This window comes from Salmo trutta, chromosome 1 (genome assembly GCF_901001165.1).
Source record: "Salmo trutta chromosome 1, fSalTru1.1, whole genome shotgun sequence".
NCBI lineage: Eukaryota > Metazoa > Chordata > Actinopteri > Salmoniformes > Salmonidae > Salmo > Salmo trutta.
The window spans coordinates 74409535-74427776 of record NC_042957.1 but is presented as its reverse complement, the minus strand read 5'-3'; the positions used below and the strand labels follow the sequence as shown (position 1 = coordinate 74427776).

At 45.2% G+C, this 18242-nt stretch overlaps 2 protein-coding genes across 4 annotated transcripts; one reads left to right on the top strand and one right to left on the bottom strand.

Moving 5' to 3' along the window:
• Positions 1-30: 30 nt before the first annotated feature.
• On the bottom strand, positions 31-12770 carry LOC115207586 (STIP1 homology and U box-containing protein 1). 3 transcript variants are annotated; one of them, XM_029774805.1, is made up of 8 exons: positions 12454-12770; positions 11259-11458; positions 10824-11022; positions 9616-9781; positions 8113-8200; positions 7191-7247; positions 6450-6566; positions 31-4878 (listed from the first exon to the last, which is right to left on the bottom strand). In XM_029774805.1, exons 2-8 carry the CDS (start codon positions 11370-11372, stop codon positions 4753-4755), a joined length of 867 nt encoding a protein of 288 aa, XP_029630665.1. In that variant the 5' UTR covers positions 11373-11458; positions 12454-12770; the 3' UTR covers positions 31-4752. The 3 variants fall into 3 exon arrangements, with proteins under 3 accessions (XP_029630665.1, XP_029630682.1, XP_029630674.1); XM_029774822.1 differs by having other exon boundaries at positions 10824-11019; XM_029774814.1 differs by having other exon boundaries at positions 11259-11454.
• Positions 12771-12797: 27 nt separating this feature from the next.
• Positions 12798-14519, top strand: LOC115207577 (probable tRNA pseudouridine synthase 1). Its single transcript, XM_029774793.1, has one exon. It carries the CDS (start codon positions 12838-12840, stop codon positions 13738-13740), a length of 903 nt encoding a protein of 300 aa, XP_029630653.1. The 5' UTR covers positions 12798-12837; the 3' UTR covers positions 13741-14519.
• Positions 14520-18242: the final 3723 nt, after the last annotated feature.

The window sequence follows — 18242 nt, the reverse complement described above, 5'->3', positions numbered from 1 at the left end:
GTTGATTATCAATGTAAACACTGCAGCCTCTAAGTTGTAGCCTTTATTGGAACACTTGTAGACATAACAGCACAACAGTGAAATAAAGAACATTCAGTCCCACTGAGGCTCCAGAGAAACTTGACTGTTCCCACCCCTCTCTTAGGAGGAATCAGGGCCTAGGGGGAGAGGAGTATGTCCCCAACCCTACATGTACACATAATATTGATACACATGACAGACTAACACAACAGAACTGCATCCTCATATCCAGCAGAGGGTAGGAATATACAGGTTCATTTCACATTCAATCATTTTCAGTTGGTAACTCAAACAGGGTCGTATGGCTGAGAGGAATGTATGATTTCTGAAATGACAAGAGGAAACTGATTATCTGTTTGCAGCAGGGTTGAGGGGTCGAATTGAAAATGACCCTTTTTTTTTTTTTTATCAGGATATTTTAATTCATGAATTTGCATTCGAAAATCATTTGAAAAATGTCATCGACCCCAACCATGCTTCGCAGCCATTGGACTAAGGCTCAAAGAGTGGAATCATTAAAACAAGAGTGACCACGAGCAGTAAGTTATACTGAAGAGAAGACAGTCCTTCTCAAAGCCAGTCAGATGTCTGACTTCCATATTCTACTTCAAGCTCCACTTGAGGCACAGACAGGACACCGCCTGAAAACATTCAGTAACATGTAAACCAGAGAAAACACATTACCATTAAACACAGCCTTCAAAAACACACCTGTGACTCACAATTTTAAACAAATCTTTTCAAAGAAAATGTGGAATTGGGTTTAATTAATTGACTGGAATTGACCCCAACCCTGACCCCTACACACTTCCCCATTCATTAACGCTCAGCTCTGTATGAGCGCCAACAAAATGGTGGAAACTCAGCCAAAATTAGAGATGTCCTTGGTCAAAAAACAACCCTTTGCGCAAAGCCTTGAATGCTCTTCCCGGACCCTCCCATCATATTGATTACACATATTGCTTCCCTACATACTGCAAAACACTGAAGATGAGGGCATGGGTTTCTTTCTATAATTATACAATTCATGCTTATATAGTCTTTTCAGCCCTCCATGATGATATAGAGAAGTGCTGCATTGTGGTGGTAAGAAATCAGCTTGGGTTTAAAATTGGCCCATCACTCAAGGACTACATTGGACCATCTACAGGCCACTCAAGAGGACTACAATGGAGAGGAGAAAACATGGCGGTGCCTCAGACAGTCCTCTTCCCCATAGAAAAGAAGATTTAAAATAGAAGACAAGTTGTGGAGCATCACCACAAGTAGAGTACATTTAGCCCTGATTGGTCAATCGCTGCACTTGTAGACTCAAGGTCTAGGATGTGATTGGGCTGCTGGGTTTAGTGGTCTGCAATATGATTGGTTGTTTTGAGTGTAACGTTCAAGCGATTGGCCCAAGGTGTTGGGTACTATATTCTGATTGGGTCCTGTTGTTGGATGATGTGCTCTGATTCGGTGCAATGTTTGGTAGCGTGTCCTGATTGTTGGATCTGACTAGTATGAGCAGCTGAGAGACACAAAATAAATGGGGGGAAAAGGACAAGGATGGAAACAGAGAGAGAAAGAGAGATGTATAGATCAACAGGAGATTTAATGGCAGTCCTAGTATCAGTCTGTGGTGTAGTCTCAGTCCAAGTGAAGGTGTATCAGTCTGGTGTAGTCTCAGTCCTAGTGAAGGTGTGTCAGTCTGGTGTAGTCTCAGTCCTAGTGAAGGTGTGTCAGTCTGGTGTAGTCTCAGTCCTAGTGAAGGTGTGTCAGTCTGGTGTAGTCTCAGTCCTAGTGAAGTGGTGTCAGTATGGTGTAGTCTCAGTCCTAGTGAAGTGGTGTCAGTATGGTGTAGTCTCAGTCCTAGTGCAGTGGTGTCCGTCTGGTGTAGTCTCAGTCCTAGTGAAGGTGTGTCAGTCTGGTGTAGTCTCAGTCCTAGTGAAGTAGTCTCAGTCCTAGTGAAGTGGTGTCAGTCTGGTGTAGTCTCAGTCCTAGTGAAGTGGTGTCAGTCTGGTGTAGTCTCAGTCCTAGTGAAGTGGTGTCAGTCTGGTGTAGTCTCAGTCCTAGTGGTGTCAGTCTGGTGTAGACTCAGTCGTAGTGAAGATATGTCCGTCTGTGGTGTAGTCTCAGTCCTAGTGAAGGTGTGTCAGTCTGTGGTGTAGTCTCAGTCCTAGTGAAGGTGTGTCAGTCTGTGGTGTAGTCTCAGTCCTAGTGAAGGTGTATCAGTCTGGTGTAGTCTCAGTCCTAGTGAAGGTGTATCAGTCTGGTGTAGTCTCAGTCCTAGTGAAGGTGTGTCAGTCTGTGGCGTAGTCTCAGTCCTAGTGAAGATATGTCAGTCTGTGGTGTAGTCTCAGTCCTAGTGAAGTGGTGTCAGTCTGGTGTAGTCTCAGTCCTAGTGAAGGTGTATCAGTCTGTGGTGTAGTCTCAGTCGTAGTGAAGGTGTATCAGTCTGTGGTGTAGTCTCAGTCGTAGTGAAGGTATGTCCGTCGGTGGTGTAGTCTCAGTCCTAGTGAAGGTATGTCCGTCTGTGGTGTAGTCTCAGTCCTAGTGAAGGTGTATCAGTCTGGTGTAGTCTCAGTCCTACCTTCAGTATGTCCGTCTGTGGTGTAGTCTCAGTCCTAGTGAAGGTGTGTCAGTCTGGTGTAGTCTCAGTCCTAGTGAAGGTATGTCCGTCTGTGGTGTAGTCTCAGTCCTAGTGAAGGTGTGTCAGTCTGTGGTGTAGTCTCAGTCCTAGTGAAGGTATGTCCGTCTGTGGTGTAGTCTCAGTCCTAGTGAAGGTGTATCAGTCTGTGGTGTAGTCTCAGTCGTAGTGAAGGTGTATCAGTCTGTGGTGTAGACTCAGTCGTAGTGAAGGTGTGTCAGCCTGTGGTGTAGTCTCAGTCCTTGTGAAGGTGTGTCAGCCTGCGGTGTAGTCTCAGTCCTAGTGAAGGTGTATCAGTCTGGTGTAGTCTCAGTCCTAGTGAAGGTGTATCAGTCTGGTGTAGTCTCAGTCCTAGTGAAGGTGTATCAGTCTGGTGTAGTCTCAGTCCTAGTGAAGGTATGTCCGTCTGTGGTGTAGTCTCAGTCCTAGTGAAGGTATGTCCGTCTGTGGTGTAGTCTCAGTCCTAGTGAAGGTGTATCAGTCTGTGGTGTAGTCTCAGTCGTAGTGAAGGTGTATCAGTCTGTGGTGTAGACTCAGTCGTAGTGAAGGTGTATCAGTCTGTGGTGTAGACTCAGTCGTAGTGAAGATATGTCCGTCTGTGGTGTAGTCTCAGTTCTAGTGAAGGTGTGTCCGTCTGTGGTGTAGTCTCAGTCCTAGTGAAGGTGTGTCAGTCTGTGGTGTAGTCTCAGTCCTAGTGAAGGTGTGTCAGTCTGTGGTGTAGTCTCAGTCCTAGTGAAGGTGTATCAGTCTGGTGTAGTCTCAGTCCTAGTGAAGGTGTATCAGTCTGGTGTAGTCTCAGTCCTAGTGAAGGTATGTCAGTCTGTGGCATAGTCTCAGTCCTAGTGAAGATATGTCAGTCTGTGGTGTAGTCTCAGTCCTAGTGAAGTGGTGTCCGTCTGGTGTAGTCTCAGTCCTAGTGAAGTGGTGTCAGTCTGGTGTAGTCTCAGTCCTAGTGAAGGTGTATCAGTCTGTGGTGTAGTCTCAGTCGTAGTGAAGGTGTATCAGTCTGTGGTGTAGTCTCAGTCGTAGTGAAGGTATGTCCGTCGGTGGTGTAGTCTCAGTCCTAGTGAAGATGTGTCAGTCTGTGGTGTAGTCTCAGTCCTAGTGAAGGTGTATCAGTCTGGTGTAGTCTCAGTCCTAGTGAAGGTATGTCCGTCTGTGGTGTAGTCTCAGTCCTAGTGAAGGTGTGTCAGTCTGGTGTAGTCTCAGTCCTAGTGAAGGTATGTCTGTCTGTGGTGTAGTCTCAGTCCTAGTGAAGATGTGTCAGTCTGTGGTGTAGTCTCAGTCCTAGTGAAGGTGTATCAGTCTGGTGTAGTCTCAGTCCTAGTGAAGGTGTATCAGTCTGGTGTAGTCTCAGTCCTAGTGAAGGTATGTCCGTCTGTGGTGTAGTCTCAGTCCTAGTGAAGGTATGTCCGTCTGTGGTGTAGTCTCAGTCCTAGTGAAGGTATGTCCGTCTGTGGTGTAGTCTCAGTCCTAGTGAAGGTATGTCCGTCTGTGGTGTAGTCTCAGTCCTAGTGAAGGTGTGTCAGTCTGTGGTGTAGTCTCAGTCCTAGTGAAGGTATGTCCGTCTGTGGTGTAGTCTCAGTCCTAGTGAAGGTGTGTCAGTCTGTGGTGTAGTCTCAGTCCTAGTGAAGGTATGTCCGTCTGTGGTGTAGTCTCAGTCCTAGTGAAGGTATGTCCGTCTGTGGTGTAGTCTCAGTCCTAGTGAAGGTGTGTCAGTCTGTGGTGTAGTCTCAGTCCTAGTGAAGGTATGTCCGTCTGTGGTGTAGTCTCAGTCCTAGTGAAGGTGTGTCAGTCTGTGGTGTAGTCTCAGTCCTAGTGAAGGTATGTCCGTCTGTGGTGTAGTCTCAGTCCTAGTGAAGGTATGTCAGTCTGTGGTGTAGTCTCAGTCCTAGTGAAGGTATGTCAGTCTGTGGTGTAGTCTCAGTCCTAGTGAAGGTATGTCCGTCTGTGGTGTAGTCTCAGTCCTAGTGAAGGTATGTCAGTCTGTGGTGTGGCCTCAGCTTTAAAGTGCAGATCATACTTGTTTGGTTTGTTGTCGTCTTTTAATGTCAGGTTCTTCTTTTGGAATGATTCCTACTCTCCCTCTCTCCCTCCTTTGTTCAGTAGTCCTCCACCCATCCATTCTCCATGATGAAAGCATCGATGACCTCTTTCATGGCCAGATTAGGGATCAGCTGGTCTTGAGTCAGAGGGCTGCGTGTCACCGGGTCAAAATGGCCCACTCGCTGCAAACATAAGAACAAAGACAGTTGGGATCATATGGGTGACATAACACCTTAATACCAGGGCTGAAAGTACATTTCATTTCTTCCTGGTACAGGACCTCCTGACCAACAGAATGTATGGGCCTCATCAGAGAATTACACCCCTCCCGTCTTCTACGCTGCTGCTACTCTCTGTTACTATCTATGTATCGTCACTTTAATAACTCTACTACATGTACATATTACCTCAATTACCTCGACTAACCGGTACCCCCCCACATTGACTCTGTACTGGCACCCCCTGTATATAGCCCCACTATTGTTATTCACTGCTGCTCTTCAATTATTTGGTATTCTTATCTCTTACTTTTTTCTGGTATGTTCTTAAAACGGCATTGTTGGTTAAGGGCCTGAAAGTAAGCATTTCACTCTAAGGTCTACATCTGTTGTATTCGGCACGTGACATAACATTTGTTTTGAATCCCTATTAATTCAATAGCATCTCTCTGGGCCTAGTCGTAAAGATTTGTCATTTAACATGCATGACCGATCACTTCAAAAGGGCTGCTTTACTAATAGGCTACCAGCCTGCATTCATCCACTCACAGTCTATTTCAATTCCAGCCTCCAAGCAGTGGTGAATGGAAAGAAGCATCTGTTACATAAAACACCAGAAAGTCTGACATTGGGTGATTGTCATTAGGACAGAATTTATGCGTCCAATGCTGACCGCACTCATCTCTACTTTGGCAAAATGTCTGTTTTCGTCCAACCACATCGCATTTTGGAGCCGTTTTCATGTTTCATGTCTCTGACATGCGGTAATGATAGATAGTGGTGTAATAGCTTACATTTTTCTTGACATGATGTTTTAATTATTGTGATAGGGTCATGTTTTACCGGTACAACGTACCCCCACTATTTATTTTGCCGGGGCGCCGTACCGGACCATACCACCTTACTGTCACCCCTGCTTCATACTTCATAATATTGAACACAGAAATGATGTGGAACTATTCTTTTACATGGTCAGTGATTTATTTTTGAGTCTAAAGGAGTATTTTGGAGATTCAATTTGGAGTACTCCTGCCGATCCTTACCTAGTCTCTCTAGACATCAATTTGAAGTACTCCTGCCAATCCTTACCTAGTCTCTCTAGACATCCGGGTTGCCTCCCACAATTGTTCCAGTTTAATACATATGTACGTAACAGAACGTCAGTTTGGCATAGAAGAACTACTTCACTGCCTACGTCACTACCTGATCAGCTTGAATACAATAAATACTAAATAGTAGCTAGCAAGATGGAGATCACGGAGGTTATGTTTAATGAGTGCATTTTACATGTGGCTAGTTTGCATCAACTACTTTCACTAAAACCACAGCAAAGGTTTTGCCTTCAAACTCTGGTTTCAAATCATGACATTCTGGCATGTCTGCCTCTGCTTTGTTGGGTGAGTTGTCTGTCTGAAGAGGACCCAGCCCAGAATTTTTTTCTCCACCTCATCGAGGATGCCATAAGAGCCCATCTTTCAAACCTGACCCAGTCACTGCTGTTGCCAACGGTCAGGTTTGATGAGAGTAATCCTTACCTGTAGGTGCTCCTCGATGTCTTTGCGGTCGTAAGTGATCCCACTGGGTGTAATGCAGGGCTCCCTCATCAACTCAAAGCTGATCTTTCCACACAGGTAGTCTGGGATCTCCCTCTTCTGTTAAACAAACAGAGGTTATCACTAAATAGCCATGATAGAAGAGATGTATACTGTAGTTACATATTTTAGTGTCTTGTACATTCTGACCTGGTATTTGTTATTAATGAAGGGGTTAAGATTGTTTAAGGGTTTAGGAATAGAGAGTTGTTTCTAGTATGGCCAGAGTGATAGCCATCAAACACAAACCATTGATTATGTAAGGGCTAGTGCTGAGTTCCAAACCCCTAGCCCCTACTCCACAGCAGACTAGCCGCTCCTCTAGATCTGAGAGGATTGGACAGGTGGAAGCAATTTGGAATCATTTTCACCCAGCCAATCAGAAGACAAGATGAAACTTGTATTCATATCTCCTTATTACTCAGAGTGCAGAGTGCCAAGGGTGTAGGGGCTAGGGGACAGGGGTAAACAGAGCACGGGAGAATGTCAATTGCATTTCCTCTATTCCTCTCTTTCCTTTCCTCCTTCTCAAAACCCATTGGGTGGGAAGGTTAGAGGGGAGGAAGCTCTGACCTTCTCATCCAATGGGTTTTCGGACAGAGGCGAGGAAAGGAAGAATCAAGGAAATGCAACAGAGATTCTCCCCCTGATCCTGTATCCAGCAGGAGGCAGTAGAGCACTCACCTTCCTCTTCTCATCCAGCTGAGAGAAGAGCTCCTCCATGTCTGACAGGTGCTTGTCCTGTAGAGAAATGTGACACCTAAATCAAGATCACTTTATTCATCAATTGTACACAAGGTCCAACCAAAACGTTACTTCTGCTTTATCCCAACTCCTCCGAAAGACACACATACATGCAATAAGCTAGAGTTAGGCCAAACACGATTTAAACAGGTTTAAAACATGTTCTGTTGCAGAGGCATCATGGGCACGTGCCCATTCAGAGTTGTCCTATAAAAAACATTTTTTTTTTTATATATACACACATACTACTAGCCCCCTACCTCATAACTAGCTACCAAGAAGCCATTTCAGGCCATCAATCAAGTTAGAGTAGCTAGCTTGTCTGCTGGTAAGGTTGGTAGACTAGAAAAGCAATAACTAAATGTACTGAATAAGACTCACGTTCCTCTCAATCTTTTACCCAGATTTTAGCAGAGATGCAGAGAAGCAAATTTATACATTTTATTTTACCACCAGTCAGGAGGATACAGACAGCTCAAGAGTTATGCTTATCTTTGCAAAAAATATATAATTTGACATAGAATTAAGCACAAATGCTAAATTCTCCTAACCCCCCTCCAGACCACCCCCTGCCATTCTCACGTACTTTGTGCCCACTAAGAGTTTTTGGGAGCATAACACCCCTGTTCTGTTGCATATCCTTATGAGGGAAAAAAACAGATCTTGATTAGTAAGGTTGTGTTAACATGTCTTTGGTTTAGCTGATGAAAACCCTTTTGTTGTTTAACCATTTCTAGTAACCTAGGCTACGAGAGCATTCTAAACAGAATGTGGGTAAGTCCTTATTTCCCCATTGATATGTGTTTATACCCTGCATCTTTGGACGTTAGCTGGATGTTGGTACACTTGGTTCAGGACTCACGTGTTTGGAGTGGAACTTAGTGAGGTCGTGTCGGCTTCTGCATTCCTCCGACTTGGCATCTTGTTCCTCTCTGCTGTCATCCAGTTCCCTGAGGATAGGACCAGTCATCCAAATCACTCTGCTAACTTCCACCAATGAAGGCTTATCTTATTGCAATATAAATGGATGGTATGGATTACTTCAGTAACTTCCACCAATGAAGGCTTATCTTATTGCAATATAAATGGATAGTATGGATTACTTCAGTAACTTCCACCAATGAAGGCTTATCTTACTGCAATATAAATGGATAGTATGGATAGTAGGCCTATAAATGGATGGACTAACTGGTTTTACACACCAACCACAGTTGGGGGCATTTAAAAAAAATAAAAAAACTCTCCCGGGGTGACACCAAGCACACAGTTAATTAACAGTCATCTAGAGCATGGTGCTTGCAACATCAGGAGAGTGGGTTTGATTCCCGGGACCACCGGGCATGAAAAGTATATGCCTGCTTTGGTTGAAAGCGTCTGCCAAATGGTATATATTATTATTATTATATTAATGCCCCCAACTGTAAGAGACGTTGTACCAACAAGGCAGCATACCACCCTGCATCCCACTGTTGGCTTGCTTCTGAAGCTAAGCAGGGTTGGTCCTGGTCAGTCCCTGGATGGGAGACCAGATGCTGCTGGAAGTGGTGTTGGAGGGCCAGTAGGAGGTACTCTTTCCTCTGGTCTAAAAAATATCCTAATGCCCCAGGGCTGTGATTGGGGACATTGCCCTGTGTAGGGTGCGGTCTTTCGGATGGGACCTTAAATGGTGTGTCCTGACTCTGAGGTCATAAAAGATCCCATGGCACTTATCGTGAGAGTAGGGGTGTTAACCCCAGTGTCCTGGCTAAATTCCCAAGCTGTCCCTCATACCATCGTGGTCACCTAATCATCCCCAGTTTACAATTGGCTCATTCATCCCCCTCCTCTCCCCTGTAACTATTCCCCAGGTTGTTGCTGTAAATGAGCATGTGTTCTAAGTCAACTTACCTGGTAAAACAACAGTATCTTTTTTTTTTTTTTTTTTAAACGCAATGGTTTCCCACTGACTAATGGGAATTGACTGCGCAACACGTTTATGGGTGTTTCATTTCAACTTGAGTGTTGTGGAAAAACGAAATCAAAATGGCTATTCTCTGATTCACAAAGTGAATTCATGTTCTGTAAATCCCCCTCCCAACCCCTACAGTGTTCCCACCATGTGGCTGGAACAGATTCAGATGAGCCTGTATTGTCCTACTAGGGGGAAACCTTAGCACAGCTCACACATTATATACACAACAGTGGAGGCTGCAGAGGGGAGGACGGCTCATAATAATGGCTGGAACGGTATCAAACATGTGCTGGATACCATTCCAGCCATTAGACTCCACTCCAGCCATTATTGTGAGCCGTCCACTGATACACAACATATATGGAACACACAGCCGGAAACAAACTATTGGTGTGCACAGAAAGAATCTCTCACCTCTCTTTCTCTGCCAGGATGAGTTTGGTGAGATAGGCGTGCAGCTCGTTCTCCTGGTTAATGCGCTTCTCCTCGATGCTGTTCCAGCGCTTCTTCTTGGCTATCCGGAGGGCACTGGGAATGTCGTCGCCAAAGTTCAACCGTTGCTCTTTCGCCAGGTTATATGCTGAGGGCCAAATGAAGGACAACTATTATTATTAATAATATAATGGTGAAAATGAAGCTTTGCATTAGCTGGTAGAGCTGACTTAATCCAATGTCCTGTCAAGACTTAGGCAAGTAACTTAGAAATATATTTTGATGTGTGTATCTAGACTCCTGAATGGGAGTGTGTCCGGGATGGGTGCATCTCAGTAGTCTAGTAGCTTCCTCTCCTCCTCTCCATCTCAATAGTCTAGTAGCTTCCTCTCCTCATCTCCTCTCCAGCTCAATAATCTAGTAGCTTCCTCTCCTCATCTCCATAGTCTAGTAGCTTCCTCTCCTCATCTCCTCTCCAGCTCAATAGTCTAGTAGCTTCCTCTCCTCATCTAAATAGTCTTGTAGCTTCCTCTCCTCATCTCAATAGTCTTGTAGCTTCCTCTCCTCATCTCAATAGTCTAGTAGCTTCCTCTCCTCATCTCAATAGTCTAGTAGCTTCCTCTCCTCATCTCAATAGTCTAGTAGCTTCCTCTCCTCATCTCCATCTCAATAGTCTATAGCTTCCTCTCCATCTCAATAGTCTAGTAGCTTCATCTCCATCTCAATAGTCTATAGCTTCCTCTCCATCTCAATAGTCTATAGCTTCCTCTCCATCTCAATAGTCTATAGCTTCCTCTCCATCTCAATAATCTATAGCTTCCTCTCCATCTCAATAGTCTATAGCTTCCTCTCCATCTCATTAGTCTAGTAGCTTCCTCTCCTCATCTCCATCTCAATAGTTTATAGCTTCCTCTCCTCCATTTTAATAGTCTAGTAGCTACCTCTTAATGTCCTCTCCTTAATCTACACCGATCTGAAATCCAAAGACTGGTGAACACTACCTGGTAGATGTATATTGGGAATTTCTTTTGACACTTGTCTAGTTCTTTAAAATGAGTACAGATGAAGGAGAGAAGACAGGAGGCCTATGGGGCAGGGGGACTACGGGACAGGGATAGGAGGCCTATTTCGACTAGTGAGATGCACCTCTGTGTCTGTACCCTTGATTGCCACCTAGGTCCCCAGCCCACCTCTCTGCAGGTTGCCGATGGCTTCGTCGTAGTTTTCCATCTCCAGGTGACACTGACCCAGGAAGAAGAGGGCCTTGACTGACTGGGGGTCCAGCTCCAGCGCCTGCTTGCAGTCGGCCAGGGCCTTGTCGTGTTGCTGCAGCTTCACATGGCACAATGCCCGGTTGGTGTAGTACACAGACACTGAGGGGTTCCGCTTCTGGGGACAAACACATTATTCACTATTTCTATCCCCCTTTCTCATTCCTAAGTATGCCACGTTTGCACACGCACACACGCAATCTTCGCTACAAGCGACAGCTGACTTTCTATATCTCAGAGTGAGGTTACTCATCACGCAAAGTTACAATTTGTGGCACTACCTCAGTTCCACACACACTCCACACTCTCTCTTTCTTTATCTCTCTCCCCCTTCTCCCAACCCTTTGTCCTTACAATGGCTTTGCTGTAGCAGGCGGCCGACTCCTGGTACTTGCGGCTGAGGAAGAGGCGGTTGCCCTGCTCCTTCCACTCCTGCGCCGAGGCACTCTTCTCGGGGCTGCCCGCCATATTGTCTGCCGGCCCCGCTGTGGCGGCAGCCTCTCCGCTCTGCTTCCCTATCCTGTTACCCGTGTCTCAGGCCGGGCTGCGGCTGGCTGGGGGAAGAATGCACAAGTTCCAAGACATCAATAGTTTGGGTGGGGGAAGCAGATGGAGGAGTTTCATTTGAGGGGTGTTGCCGGTCTACAACTATAAAGTGATTGAGTGGTGTTATCAGTCTACAACTATAAACAGTGATTGAGGGGTGTTGCCGGTCTACTACTATAAACAGTGATTGAGGGGTGTTGCCGGTCTACTACTATAAACAGTGATTGAGGGGTGTTGCCGGTCTACTACTATAAACAGTGATTGAGGGGTGTTATCAGTCTACAACTATAAACAGTGATTGAGGGGTGTTGCCGGTCTACTACTATAAACAGTGATTGAGGGGTGTTGCCGGTCTACTACTATAAACAGTGATTGAGGGGTGTTGCCGGTCTACTACTATAAACAGTGATTGAGGGGTGTTGCCGGTCTACTACTATAAACAGTGATTGAGGGGTGTTGCCGGTCTACTACTATAAACAGTGATTGAGGGGTGTTGCCGGTCTACTACTATAAACAGTGATTGAGGGATGTTGCCGGTCTACTACTATAAACAGTGATTGAGGGGTGTTGCCGGTCTACTACTATAAACAGTGATTAAGGGATGTTGCCGGTCTACTACTATAAACAGTGATTAAGGGATGTTGCCGGTCTACAACTATAAACAGTGATTGAGTGGTGTTGCTAGTCTACTACTACAAACAGTGACTGAGGGGTGTTGCCGGTCCACTCTACTATAAACAGTGACTGAGGGGTGTTGCCGGCCTACTAATATAAACAGTGACTGAGGTGTGTTGCTGGTCTACTCTCCTGTAAACAGTGTTTCCCAACCTGTAGCTAATTTGTAGTTAACTAGCACAATGTTTGGATAAAACAACAGGGGCTAGCTTGCTACATCGTTTGATTTGACAGTTGCACTGAAGTAAAGATACAGGAAAAATAGTCAACTCTAGCTAACTGGCAAGCTTCCAAATAGCTGCAAGCATAACGCTAGCTAGCATGTTACCGTTTCAATGTCCTCCCCTCAGGTGTCAAGCGGCCTCTCCGACTTCGCTCTTGTCCTGGTTTTGGCCTCCTCCCACACAGCTCGTCTGTCTACCTCTTCCAACGCAGACAGTTGAATATTTTTGGAATATAGCTAGCTAGCGAACTGCCTGACGATAACGAAAAGCACAGCTATCCAAACATGTGTATAATCAATTGCTATTATTTGACATAGTGTAGTCTGTAGTATTATTTTAGCTGGAGGATACGCTAGTGCGTAGCCAGCTAACTAGCTAATGTTTTGATACATTTCTGGTAGTCATCGATGTTGACGCATTTGTAAACGGAAGTGTTTTCCGTTAAAATTGCGTCATCAACTCGCGCCTCATTGTTTTGGAAAGCAAGCATGGCTGGTAGTGTAACTGGCGTAGCTGTGCCTAAACATTCTTTATCAAAACTACAATCTTTAAATGGACTTTTTGCCATTTATAAAAAGGAAGGACCTACGTCTGCTGATGTTTTAAACTCATTAAAAGAGGCACTCCTTAAAGAGGCCGGTGTGAAAGATCCTAATCCCAGAAAAAGGAAGAAGCAAGCTCTGAAAATGGGGCATGGCGGGACTCTGGACAGCGCAGCCTCTGGTGTGCTCGTTATTGGGATTGGAAATGGAACAAAGATGCTTAGTACTATGCTTGCTGGTTCAAAGAAATACATGGCTGTTGGAGAGTTGGGAAAAGCAACAGACACCCTTGACGCCACAGGAAATGTGGTTCATGAGAAGCTCTATGATCACATTACCAGGGAAGCCTTTGAGGAGAAGTTGAAGCAGTTCACTGGGGACATCATGCAGGTTCCTCCACTGTACTCTGCACTGAAGAAGGATGGAAAGCGTCTGTCTGTCCTGCTGAAGCAAGGCCACGAGGTGGAAGCCAAACCTGCACGGCCGGTCACAGTGTATAACCTGTCTCTGCAGGACTTCACTCCCCCCCTCTTCACTCTTGATGTTGAATGCGGTGGTGGATTTTATATCAGAAGCTTGGTGGATGACCTGGGAAAAGCGCTCTCATCGTGTGCCCACGTGAGGAAGCTGATCCGGACCAAACAGGGTCAGTTTACCCTTGACGACCACACACTGCAGGAGGAACACTGGACACTGCAGCACATCGTTCAGTCCATGCAGCCCTGTCCCGGGTCAAAGGTCACTGAGGAGGATGGCACAAAACCAAGCCCAAACCTGGGGGTTAAACGGGCCCTGAACACCCAGGTGAAGGGGGATAAGAATGGCAAAGATGAAAAGGGGGAGTTATAACCCCCCCTCAAAGTCACAATGTCCCCTCTATATGAGAGCTTAAGGCGGCGTTTTGGTTCTCTGCCCCTCCCCGGAGGTGTGCACTTGTTCACTCCCTCTCATGCATGTAAAAGCATTGGTTTGGTGCAAGCATGGCTGGTGGGAGTTTACAACATATTCCTCATGCCGGTCGATTCTTTGGCGGAAGCCAGTTGAACCAGTCCCTGCACTGTTACATGTATAATTTTTGTTGATGTGTGTATTACTAGAATATGATATCGTCATTGGAATTGACCGAAGACAATTTTAATGGTTTTTGCTTTTTTATAGATTAAATCATTAATTTAGCATTTTTAAATATTGGTTTTATTTTGTTGAATTGTACTGTCTATTTTGTCATGTATTTTGAGGTTTTGTTTTGAATATTGTTTCTATCAAAGATCTCTACACCATCTAGTGTTGGCACAAGATAAGACATGGAAGCAACTTGAAATGTAACTCCCATACCTTTCTAATTGACAGCAGTGCATGTCAGAATTAATAAACAACAAAAGTCTCCACTTATTTTTGTTGTTAGTTTTTTGCAGATGTTTTGTTGTAAACACAGAGATGGTGTTTCTCGTATTTAGGTCATTATAACCTAGGCATGTTTGGTTTTCTTAGTATGTTCATTGGGCCCCCAAGAAGCCTTGCACATATGAAGTTGCTAGAGAGCACATTCAAATCCTCAATAAGACATTGGTTAAGTTCAATCCACTGTACATTTATTTGAGGATACTACACTGAACAAAAATAAAAACGTAAAGTGCTGGTCCCATGTTTTATGAGCTGAAATAAAAGATCACAGACATTTTCCAGGCACAAAAGGCTTATTTCAATCCAATTTTGTACACACATTTGTTTACATCCCTGTTAGTGAGCATTTCTCCTTTGCCAAGATAATCCATCCACCTGACAGGTGTGGCATATCAAGAAGCTGATTAAACAGCATGATCATTACACAGGTGCACCTTGTGCTGGGGACAATAAAAGGCCACTAAAATGTGCAGTTTTGTCACACAACACAATGCCACAGAATACTTAAGTTTTGAGGGAGCGTGCAATTGACATGCTGACTGCAGGAATGTCCACCAGAGCTGTTGCCAGAGAATTTAATGTTAATTTCTCTACCATAAGCTGCCTCCAACGTCGTTTTAGAGAATTTGGCAGTATGTCCAACCGGCCTCACAACCGCAGACCACGTGTAACCACGCCAGACAAGGACCTCCACATCCGGCTTCTTCACCTGCGGGCTCATCTGAGACCAGCCACCCGGACGGCTGATGAAACTGGGTTTGCACAACTGAAATTCTTTTGCACAAACTGTCAGAAAGCGTCTCAGGGAAGCTCATCTGCGTGCTCGTCTTCCTCACCAGGGTCATGACCTGACTTCAGTTTGACGTCGTGACCGACTTCAGTGGGCAAATGTTCACCTTCGATTGCAACTGGCGTGCTGGAGAAGGGTGCTCTTCAAGGATGAATCCCGTTTTCAACTGTACTGGGCAGATGGCAGACAGTGTGTATGGTGACGTTTGGGGCGAGCAGGCTGCTTATGTCACTGTTGTGAACAGAGTGCTCCATGGTGGCGGTGGGGTTATGGTATGGGCAGACAAACTACGGACAATGAACACAATTGCATTTTATCTATGGAAATTTGAATGCACAGAGACACCATGATGAGATCCTGAGGCCCATTGTAATGCCATTCATCCGCCGCCATCACCTCATGTTTCAGCATGATAATGCAGGGCCCCATGTCACAAGGATTTGTACACAATTCCTGGAAGCTGAAAATGTCCTAGTTTTTCCATGGCTTACATACTCACCAGAAATGTCACCCATTGAGCATGTTTGGGATGCCCTGGGTCGACAAGTATGACAGCGTCTTCCAGTTCCCGCCAATATCCAGCAATTTCGCACAGCCATTGAAGAGGAGAGGCGGCAATGAGTGGGAACATGGACGAAAATGCACTTGCTGAAATGAGACTCATTCTCCACATGGATTTAATAAATAGTTGCATTTTTAAATACACTGAGCAAAAATATAAATGCAAAATGCAACAATTTAAAAGATTTTACTGAGTTACAGTTCATATAAGGAAATCAGACAATTGAAATAAATTAATTAGGCTCTAATCAATGGACTTTACATGAATGGGAAGACTGATATGCGTCTGTTGGTCACAGATAGCTTAAATAAAAAGTAGGGGTGTGGATCAGTTAATCAGTCAGTATCTGGTGTGACCACCATTTGCCTCATGCAGCGTAACACATCTCATTTGCGTAGAGTTGATCAAGCTGTTGATTGTCGCCTGTGGAATGCAACTATTTATTAAATCCATGTGGAGAAGGAGTCTCATTTCAGAAAGTGCATTTTCATCCATGTTCCAACTAATTGCCGCCTCTCCTTGATCACCTTTGACCTTTTTCAAAAGGAGGTGAGAGAGGACACAGGAGTTGAGCAAATCCAATTGAGAAAAGACTAGTGTTCCAGCTACATGGCAGAAGTCACATGATGATACACCTCCAGGGGTAAACCCAATCTCTCCTTGAATTAAACACAAAACCTGTTATAAGTGAGAAGTAGGTCAATTCAGTTGGTCATTAGTTAAATTCTATTCTCCAAAAGGAAGTGGACCTATTATTAGTTTTCATTCTGACATGTACTACTGTCAGTTAGAAAAGTCTTGAGTTACACATTTCAAGTTTCTTCCATGTCTTACCTTGCAGTGGCGGTTCTAGACCATTTCAACTGGGGGGGGCCAAGCTGGGGCCAGTTGTACTGTTAGATGGGCCAGTTACATTAGACGTTATTGTTGTCATATCGCTTTCTTCACTGCATTGCAGGCATTAGCAGGCAAAAGACCATGTTCATAATCATTAGTGTTCCGCGTTGCCACTATCTGATAACGGATGTAAAAAAAAAGAACGATAGCAAAAATGAGTTATGTAACAATTATTTCATACTCCACATTTAGGGGGGTCACAAGGGGGTCCAAAATTGTTGTCACACTGCCCCCCCCCCCCCCCCCCCCCAGAACCGCCCCTGTTACCTGGTACTAACATTACATGGTGTAGAGGCCTTCAAAAGTAAACCTCAAAATGCATGAATACAATTAGATATCACAATTCAACAACATTTTAAAATACAAAATCTATTACTTCATTTAGAAACTTAGTAAAAAAAAAGAAATTAATTTAACATTCAATTCTTTAGTCTTCAGTCAATTCCAATGACATGTGGTAATGGTGGGATACAGGTTGCTATATAATATCATGTTCTAGTAATATACACATCCATAAATGATGCCTGTAGCAGGGCAGGGACTGGCTCCAACTGGCTTTGTAATAAAGAGGAGGATGGGTTCAACAGCAAGGTAGAAGAGGAGGATGGGTTCAACAGCAAGGTAGGAGAGGAGGATGGGTTCAACAGCAAGGTAGAAGAGGAGGATGGGTTCAACAGCAAGGTAGGAGAGGAGGATGGGTTCAACAGCAAGGTAGAGAGGAGGATGGGTTCAACAGCAAGGTAGAGAGGAGGATGGGTTCAACAGCAAGGTAGAGAGGAGGATGGGTTCAACAGCAAGGTAGAGAGGAGGATGGGTTCAACAGCAAGGTGGAGAGGAGGATGGGTTCAACAGCAAGGTAGGAGAGGAGGATGGGTTCAACAGCAAGGTAGGAGAGGAGGATGGGTTCAACAGCAAGGTAGAGGGGAGGATGGGTTCAACAGCAAGGTAGAGAGGAGGATGGGTTCAACAGCAAGGTGGAGAGGAGGATGGGTTCAACAGCAAGGTAGGAGAGGAGGATGGGTTCAACAGCAAGGTAGCAGAGGAGGATGGGTTCAACAGCAAGGTAGGAGAGGAGGATGGGTTCAACAGCAAGGTAGAGAGGAGGATGGGTTCAACAGCAAGGTAGAGAGGAGGATGGGTTCAACAGCAAGGTAGAGAGGAGGATGGGTTCAACAGCAAGGTAGAGAGGAGGATGGGTTCAACAGCAAGGTGGAGAGGAGGATGGGTTCAACAGCAAGGTAGAGAGGAGGATGGGTTCAACAGCAAGGTGGAGAGGAGGATGGGTTCAACAGCAAGGTAGGAGAGGAGGATGGGTTCAACAGCAAGGTAGGAGAGGAGGATGGGTTCAACAGCAAGGTAGGAGAGGAGGATGGGTTCAACAGCAAGGTAGAGAGGAGGATGGGTTCAACAGCAAGGTAGAAGAGGAGGATGGGTTCAACAGCAAGGTATGAGAGGAGGATGGGTTCAACAGCAAGGTAGAGAGGAGGATGGGTTCAACAGCAAGGTAGAGAGGAGGATGGGTTCAACAGCAAGGTAGAGAGGAAGATGGCTTCAACAGCAAGGTGGAGAGGAGGATGGGTTCAACAGCAAGGTAGAGAGGAGGATGGCTTCAACAGCAAGGTAGAGAGGAGGATGGGTTCAACAGCAAGGTAGGAGAGGAGGATGGGTTCAACAGCAAGGTAGAGAGGAGGATGGGTT

Excerpts from the sequence above, each read along its gene's own strand:
- LOC115207586 (XM_029774805.1), bottom strand. The coding sequence starts at position 11,372 with ATGGCGGGCAGCCCCGAGAAGAGTGCCTCGGCGCAGGAGTGGAAGGAG. Across the intron at positions 11,023-11,258 it reads CCTGCTACAGCAAAGCCATT|AAGCGGAACCCCTCAGTGTC; the intron begins GTAAGGACAAAG and ends GTTTGTCCCCAG. Across the intron at positions 6,567-7,190 it reads AGCTGGATGAGAAGAGGAAG|AAGAGGGAGATCCCAGACTA; the intron begins GTGAGTGCTCTA and ends TTTGTTTAACAG.
- LOC115207577 (XM_029774793.1), top strand. The coding sequence starts at position 12,838 with ATGGCTGGTAGTGTAACTGGCGTAGCTGTGCCTAAACATTCTTTATCA.